At 60.4% G+C, this 8,622-nt stretch overlaps 1 protein-coding gene across 3 annotated transcripts in view; it reads left to right on the forward strand.

The window, feature by feature from the left end:
* Positions 1–7,222, forward strand: part of ESPNL (espin like) — a 30,514-nt gene extending 23,292 nt beyond the window's left edge. For all 3 annotated transcript variants that reach the window (XM_005574773.5, XM_065526345.2, XM_065526346.2), the window contains 3 exons: positions 1,410–1,522; positions 2,491–2,688; positions 3,969–7,222. In XM_005574773.5, coding sequence (XP_005574830.3) covers positions 1,410–1,522; positions 2,491–2,688; positions 3,969–5,573 — 1,916 coding nt within the window. In that variant the 3' untranslated portion in view covers positions 5,574–7,222. The remainder of the gene's footprint in view (positions 1–1,409; positions 1,523–2,490; positions 2,689–3,968) is intronic.
* Positions 7,223–8,622: the final 1,400 nt, after the last annotated feature.

Below are 8,622 nucleotides of genomic sequence, written 5' to 3' on the forward strand. Positions count from 1 at the left end.
CTGTGTGTGATTGTGTCTATGTGTGTGTCTCTCTGTGATTGTGTCTGTATGTGGTGATTGTGTGTTCTGTGTCTGTATGTATCTGTGTGATTGTGTTTGTGTTCCTGTGCCTGATTATGTCTGTGTATCTGTGTGTGATTGTGTGTCTGTATGTTTGTGTTTGTGTGTCTGTATGTGTTTGTGTGTCTGTGATTGTGTCTGTGTGTGACTGTGTGTATGATTGTGCCTGTGTATGTGTGTGATTGTGTCTTTCTGATTGTGTCAGTGTGTGATTGTCAGTGTGTGATTGTGTGTATCTGTGTGATTGTGTGTGTGTGAGTCTGTTCTGTGTCCGTTTCTGTGTGTGATTGTGTCTATGCATCTGTGTGTGATTGTACCTGTTTCTGTGGGTGATTCTGTTCGTGTGTGTCTCTGTGTGATTGTGTCCGTGTCTGTGTGCTTGTGGGTATCTGTTCTGTGTCTTTCTGTGTGATTGGTCTGTGATTGTACTTTGTGTGATTGTATGTGATTGTGTATGCTTGTGTCTGTGTGTGTGTATGACTGTGTATCTGTGTATGTGTGTGATTGTGTCTGTGTGGTTGTGTTTGTTCTGTGTCCGTGTGTTTCTGTGATTGTGTGTGATTGTGTGTCTGTGTGTGATTGTATCTGTATGTGATTGTGTGATTGTGTCCGTGTGTGTCTGTGTCTGTGGTTGTGTGTGTGATTGTGTCTGTGTGTGATTGTGTGTCTGTGTGTGATTGTGATTGTGTCTGTGTCTGTGTATGATTGTGTCTGTGTGATTGTGTCTGTGTGTGATTGTGTGTCTGTGTGTGATTGTGATTGTGTCTGTGTCTGTGTATGATTGTGTCTGTGTGATTGTGTCTGTGTGTGATTGTGTTTGTGTGTCTGTGTTCTGTGTATGTTTTTGTGATTGTGTCTGTGTGTGATTGTGTCTGTGTGTGTGTGTGTGTGATTGTGTGTGATTGTGTGTGATTGTGTCTGTGTGTGTCTCTGTGTGTCTGCCTGGCTGTGATGCAGACGTGTTCTTCACTCAAGGTTGACACTGAAGTGTGTGTTTGCATCAGGGCAAGGAGCATTGTGGGCAGCGAGGGGACCAGCTTTGGGGCCTGCAGAGCTATGTTAGCAGCCTGTGACCTCCAGGCCTCAAGCCCTTCCCAGCTCCTCCCCTGCTGCAGGAGAGGCTGCAGCGTGGCTCAGGGGTGTGCCTCGGTCTCCAGTGGACCAGGCCGACTCCCCAGAGAAGGTCCAGTGGGGCCCTGAGGTGTTCTGGGGCAGGGCAGGCTGGGGTTGGCTCCCAGCTCGCAGCTCGTTCAGGAGGCCGGCTCTGCCCCAAGGCCTAGACCCCCGAGGCTCTGCGTCTCTGCTCCCCAGCCCTTGCCCTTTCTGCAACACCCCCTTCTTCTCGGCAGCCACATCCCTCAGCCCGGCCTGGCCTGGCCATCCTGACCAGCCTCTTCCCAGGGAGCAGATGACCGGCCCGGCCCCTCTGAGGATCACCACCAGTGCCATGGCTGACCCTGCGGTGTGTCACCCACCCGTGCATTCCTGTCTCCCGGGGCCCCCAGCCAGCCTCCATCCCCATCCTCTTAGGGGCCCAGGGAAGCCCCCAGCACAGCCAGGCCTTTCCTGAAGGGTGGATGCCAGGCTGCCTGCATCACTCCGCTGCTTGCTCAAGAACACCTTGAGTTCTGAGGAGACAGGAGTGTCAGGGCGATGGCAGCTGTCCCCCCACCACAGAAACACGGGGACCCTTCTCTGTCATCCCAGAGGGCTGCAGTGGCCCAAGCCCCTCTGCCCGACCTCTGAGCTCAGGGGTGCTCCGTGCCTGCTTGGAGTGCGGAGATCGCAGCAGCCACCCATGGGCAGGGGCCCGCTGCCCCTGTCCTCCTCCTCAAGGCCTCCGCCAGCCCAGACCAACAGAAGGGTCCTGCTCCCCCTTACCCTCCCTTTCCTGGGCGCCAGGCCCATAGAAAGCCAGCCCAGCCTTTCCCTGAGTGGTGCTGCAGATTCTTAACCACTGAGATGTTCGGTGGGAGTGGGAAATGCCACGTGGCGCTGCCCGTCCTGGAGAGCTGGAGTGTGCACAGTACACTGAAGCCTCTGACGAGCCCTGTGGCACAGGATTGGCTGCCAGGCTTTGTCTATGTAGCTGTGCCCAGAGCAAGTTTGCCCAGGGACATGGTGTGCTCCGCGAGCATCAGCTGGGCTTGTATAGGGGACTGGGAGGGACCTCTGGTTTCATTTCTCTGCTAACAATCCCCTCCCACACATCTTACCCCCACCCCACTCCCATCCTTCCCCTCCGAGGCCTCACTCTTAAGCTGGGGATGAGAGGGTGGGGTGCTGTCCGTGACCCCAATTGTCCCTTCTCTCAGGGCGCCCTGTTAGGGTGTCCTGGGCGGAGCCAACCCCCCATGTCCTCTCGGATCTTCCCTCCACTTAGGGCCTGGGTCCCCTTCAGGCCTGTGTGACCCACCCCCTTCTGCACAGGGGACAGAGACTGCGCTGGCGGGGGACGCCTCAGATAGCCTGGCGGCACTGCAGCTGGATGCGCCGCCCTCAGGCGACATCGACGGGTTGGTGCCCACGCGGGATGAGCGCGGCCGGCCCATCCCCGAGTGGAAGCGGCAGGTGATGGTGCGGAAGCTGCAGGCGCGCCTGGGCGCAGAGAGCTCCGCAGAGGCCCAGGTAGGCCCAGGGAGGTCCAGGTAGGCCCCGGGGAGGGGCGGGACCAGTGGGCGGGGAGGGGCGGGGCCTTTTCCGGGTAGGTGGAAGTGGAAGTCAGAGCACCCGAAGCCCAGAATTAAATCCAAGGCCCAGGGGCCCCTCTCCTCTGTGGCCTCAGCTGCTGCTTCCGCCAGAGGATGAAGTGAACCAGACCAGAGGACTCTGAGCAGAGCCCGTTCACCTGCTCTGGAGGCATGGGTCCCACGTATCCTTCCACTTGGCGGATTTGTGGCACACGCCTGCCTGTGCCAAGCGTTGTTCTAGGCAGTGAAGGGCAAGCCCTGCCCTCCTGGGCGCAGCGTCTAGCAGGGAAGACGGTGGCCCATGGGCAGGTGCCAGCAGGTGTGGGGGTACGATTCCCACTGCTATGGAGAAAGCAAAGTGGTTGGGGGACTATGATAGATGGGTGCTTACGGGGCCCCCTCTGGGGACGTGGCCTTGAGCAGGGGCCAGAGGGAAGAGAGGTGGAGCCCTGTGGGAATCTGGGGCAGGCACCTCCTAGGCAGAGGGAGCAGCCAGTGCAAGGGTCCTGAGGCCCGGCCGGCCTGGGGAGAAGCAAGAGGCAGCGCTCTGGTGTGGAATGGGCGCCTGAGGTTGGAGAGGAACCTGGCTGAGATTATTGCACCTCTGTGAGGCCGTGGGGAGCCACTGAGAATCTGAGCAGAGAAGGGCTGTGATGTGCCTTGGATTTTAACAGGCTCCCCCGGCTGCCGTGCAGACAGGAGTTCAGGAATTGTACCCTCAGAGGCCTACGATTTTGTCAGGACAATTGCGTCCTGCATCCCCAGTCTAGCGCTGTGCTGTCCAGCACAATCACGCCAGCCACGTGCAGCCATTGAAATTCACTACAATTTAAGGGAAGTAAAAGTCCTGCCCCTCCATCGCACCAGCCGCCTGCTGTTTCTGTAGCCACAGGTGGCTCCTGGCTGCTGAAATACAGCCCGTATCCATCATCTCAGGACTGTGGGACAGCCCTGTCTGAGGGCCCAGCCTGTCCTTGCCTATTGGGCTGGGAGCCATAGGAGCTGAAAGCCACAGGGTTGAGAGCAGAGCAAGACTGGGGCAGAGCAGGTCAGGGGCTTCTGCCCTAGCTGGGAAGCCCTTTAAAGTCTTACCTTGGGGCAGGACCAGGGGCTCTGCAGAGATGCTGAGAACTCAGGGATTTGGAGGCTAGGTGGGCTGATGGCAGGTGGGCGGGCTCACCCTGCTCACCCTGCTCACCCTGCCCTTCCTGTGCCCAGGACAATGGTGGGAGCTCAGGCCCCACAGAGCAGGCGGCCTGGAGGTACTCACAGACCCACCAGGCCATCCTGGGGCCCTTTGGGGAGCTACTGACGGAGGACGACCTGGTCTACCTAGAGAAGCAGATTGCAGACCTGCAGCTTCGGCGCCGCTGTCAGGAGTATGAGAGTGAGCTGGGCCGGTTGGCGGCTGAGCTGCAGGCCCTGCTGCCCGAGCCCCTGGTCAGCATCACGGTCAACAGCCACTTCCTGCCCAGGGCGCCTGGACTGGAGGCTGAGGAGGCCTCAACCCCAGCGGCTGAGCCCACAAGCTCTGCGGAGGCCTCGCAGGTGGCCCCCGGGGGGCAGCCTCTGCCCTTCTGGTGCAGCCACATCTCCCGCCTGGTGCGCAGCCTGTCCCTGCTGCTGAAGGGTGTGCACGGGCTGGTGCAGGGGGATGAGAAGCCGGCCACCCAGCCCCTGCAGGAGACCTGCAGGGAGGCCTTGGCCAGCCCCCCTCGGAGCGAGGCCCAGCGCCAGATCCAGGAGTGGGGGGTGTCTGTGCGGATGCTGCGCGGCAACTTTGAGTCGGCCTCCGGCCCACCCTGTGGCTTCAACCCTGGCCCCTGCGAGCCAGGGACCCAGCGCAGGCAGTGCCTGGGTGGCTGCTGGCCGGCTCTGCCTAAGCCCTGCAGTGGCCTGGCTTCCGGGAAGCCCAGGCCTGGCGACACAGAGGAGGCCAGCGACTCCGGCATCAGCTGCGAGGAGGTGCCATCGGAGGTGGGCGCCGCAGCCGGCCCGGACCTGGCCAGTCTGCGCAAGGAGCGCATCATCATGCTCTTCCTCAGCCACTGGAGGAGGTCGGCCTACACGCCAGCCCTCAAGACAGCAGCCTGCAGGACCCTAGAAGCCCGCCACGCGGGGTTGCGGGGCCAGGAGGCCACCAGGAGCCCTGGACCACCCTCCTTGCCCGGCGAGGGCCCCCGGCTGGGCCACCTGTGGCAGCAGCGCAGCACCATCACCCACCTGCTGGGCAACTGGAAAGCCATCATGGCTCACGTGCCCACCCGGCAGCTGCGGCGGCTAAGCCGGCGGCCCCGCGGGGCCCTGTCCCCCGAGCAGTTCCTGCCCCACGTGGACGGGGCTCCCGTGCCCTACAGCAGCCTCTCGCTGGATCTCTTCATGCTGGGTTACTTCCAGCTCCTGGAGTGCGACCTGCCGGCCGAGGAGCGGAAGGTGCGTCACCTGCTTTGCTTCGAGGTCTTCGAGCAGCTGGGCACCCACGGCTGGGAGGCGGTGCGCGCCTTCCACAAGGCTGTGACCGACGAGGTGGCCGCCGGCCGCCGGGCCTGGACCGACGGCTTCGAGGACATCAAAGCCCGCTTCTTCGGCTCCAGCCAGGGTCCCGCCTGGGATACGGAGCCTGGCCGCAAGTCAGGCCTGACCCCGCTCGGGCCCCTGCCGCACGCCGCCGTCCCCTGCAGCGGCCCTGAGCCCACAGCGCAGCGGCTGGGGTCCCGCTCCCAGCGGGGCAGCTTCAACAGCGAGGACATCTGTGGCTACATCAACCGGAGCTTTGCCTTCTGGAAGGAGAAGGAAGCTGAGATGTTCAACTTTGGAGAATGACCCAGCTGGCAGCCTGCTTTCCAGAATGTGGTTTGGGGGTAACTTGGGGTTTCCCTTTTCCTTGCTCACACCCTTGGTGGCCGGGTGAGCCGGGCAAGGCTGCCTCCAGTCCTGCGGGTTATCGGAGGCTGCGGGACTCTTCTGTTGTGGCATGCTTCTCCTCCGAGTCGGGACTCAGACTCCTTCTCACCACTGCACCCAGGAAGCCCCTGGGCAGGCCCTGAAGTTAGGCAATGGGCACCTCTGCCCGGCCAGCCCCCGAGACCAGGGATGCTGCCTGTTTCCCACTTGTCCTTCCCCAGCACCACCAGTTACCTGGGCGTCCTGTCCCTCAGTTTCTCTGGTGCTGGTGGCCTCGGCCACATCCACCTTCCATGTGAGCCTGAGGTGGCCCCAGGTCCTGGTCCTGCCCCTGTTTCTCCTGCTGACCTTGGGCCACACCCCTTCACCTTCCACCTCTGAATGGTGGGGAGATGGAGTGATTCCGAGAACAGATTCCATGGGGAGGAGACCTTCCTGCCAGGCCATCCTTGCTGGTCACACACCGATGCCCGCCAGGCCAGTGCCCCACCCCCAGGGTGCTCCAGAGACCCTGCTCCCTCAAAGGAAGGCTCCCCATGGGGCCCCTGTCCTCCAGCTGAAGAGCCTCAGCCTAGTCATGGGCCCCACCAAGGCCGGTGAGCAGGGACGTGGGAGTAGCAGTGGCTGAGAGAGAGTCCTCCCGACGGGGTGGCCGGCGTCCACTCTCAAAGGCTGCTGCACACAGAGGAGAATGCCGGCAGGGGTGGGCAGCAGCCGGATCTTGGTGGGGCATGGCTACTCCATGAGGGCACTTGGGTATCACCCACAGTGCACCTCTTCACGGGGGCCTGGGTACTGGAGGGAGGGATACAGGAAGGGAGATGGATTCCATCCTCGGGGGCTCTGGGTGCTGCCAAGTATCCCTGGACATGGTGCTGGGCATGGCTGGCATAGGGTGTGGTTTGTCCCCAGCTCCTGATGGCAGCCAGGAGAATGGGTCATCACCCAGGCTCTGGGGCTGAGGAGGGCTGGGCCCAAGCCCACAGCGACTTTGGGGGCGGGGCTCTGCAGCTGTGAGATGGCCCAGCGGGGAGTGGCAGGGAGGGGAGGCTTCAGGAATAGTCTTCCTGGCATCCAGGCCCTCTGGGACAGAGGAGGGTGCAGTCAGGGGACAGGCTTGTCAGGGGTCCCCGCCTCGCTCCCGGGGATTGTCCAGGCAGAACCTGGAAGGCAGCAGGCAAGCTGTTAGATGGAACAGAGAGACCCTCTCGGCTGACTGGGGCCCAAGGGGAGGGGCGCTGAAGAAGATGTAAAATTGGCCGGGCGTGGTGGCTCACGCCTGTAATCCCAGCACTTTGGGAGACGGAGGTGGGCGGATCACGAAGTCAGGAGATTGAGACCATCCTGGCTAACACGGTGAAACCTCGTCTCTACTAAAAATACAAAAAATTAGCCGGGCGTGGTGGCGGGCGCCTGTAGTCCCAGCTACTCGGGAGGCTGAGGCAGGAGAATGGTGTGAACCCGGGAGGCGGAGTTGCAGTGAGCTGAGATCGTGCCACTGCACTCCAGCCCGGGCAACAGAGCAAGACTCCGACTCAAAAAATAAATAAATAAATAAAAAAGAAGGTATAAAATTGGGAGGGGTGGTATTGGCCATCAGGGCGGGCAGGGCCGGGAAGGGAAGTAGCACCCGCCCCAGCCCCAGGCCAGTGGCTTTTCCCCAAGAGCCTGCTCTGCGGCCGGCCTGCTCGGGCTTCCTCCACTGATGAAGACCCTGCCATAGAGCTGAAGCTGAACATGTGTTTGCTAAATAAAGATTCCCATTCCTCGTCCACCCCTTCTTGTACTTGTTGTTTACCCATCCCTGAGAGCCGCCTGTGCCCTCACAGACCCCGGTACCAAACCCGAGTCTCGTCTCAGCTCTGCGGAAATATCGGGGCCATTGTCCTTGGTCCCTCAGAGCCTCTGGTTTCTCATCTGCAGCATGGGACACATACGGAGCTCACGCTCCTGGGGTTGCAGTGAGGGAGGACGGAGGTCCCACGTGGGAGGGGCCTCTGCTGGGGAATCAGCATCGTCTCAGACACTCACCAACATGCAGTGAGCACTTCAGAGTTCCTTCTCTCTCTTTCTTTCTTTCTCTTTCTTTCCTTTCTTTCTCTTTCTTTCTTCCTTTTCTTTCTTTTCTTTTTTTCCTTTCTTTCCTTCCTTTTCTTTTCTTTCTCTCTCTTTCTTTCTTCTCTTCTCTTTTCTTTTCTTTCTTTCACAGGGTCTAGCTCTGTTGTCCAGGCTGGAGTGCAGTGGTGCAATCTCGGCTTATTGCAACTCCTGCCTCCTGGCCTCAAGCAATCCTCCCACCTCAGCCTCCCGAGTGACTGAAACTAAGGTGTCAGCCACCACGCCCAGCTAATTTTTTTTTTGTATTTTTTGTAGGGACAAGGTCTTGCTATGTTGCCCAGGCTGGTCTTAAACTCCTGGGCTCAAGCAATCTGCCCACCTCAGCCTCTCAAAGTGCTGGGATTACAGGTGTTTCAGAGTTGCTTCTAATGAGCAGGGCACTGGGAGCAGCCAGGAGCATCCTGAACGCTGCTTCTCCGTCAGTGGGGCCCTGGCTCTTGGCCACAACATGCGCCCAGTGGAGACCGACGAGGCTGCTCCACCCAGTACAGCCACTGCCCAGGGCTGGCAGAGGGCAAGGGGCAGCAGGTGGGTCTAGGGAGAGCCCTTGGCTGGGGGTGTCAGAAGGTTTGGGTGCTCCGGTGTCTCCTGGAGTCCCCTCACGCACCGCTTGCTGGCAGTGTTGTTCTGAGGGCCCTGACAGAGGAGGAGGCTGGAGGTGAGGGCAGCGGGCCTCAGGTTGCTCCCCGGCTGAGGGTGCTCAAGAGAGAGCACTGGGCAGGGAGTCAGCCCTCCTGGCTCCGGGTGTCCCTGCCAACTCGCTGTGGCCTTGGGCAAGTCTTCCATGGCCTCCAGGCCTCAGTTTCCCAACTGAGGAGCTGGATCAAGGCCAGCAGCAGACACACGCATC

Source organism: Macaca fascicularis, chromosome 12, assembly GCF_037993035.2.
Source record: "Macaca fascicularis isolate 582-1 chromosome 12, T2T-MFA8v1.1".
In the NCBI taxonomy this organism is placed as follows: domain Eukaryota; kingdom Metazoa; phylum Chordata; class Mammalia; order Primates; family Cercopithecidae; genus Macaca; species Macaca fascicularis.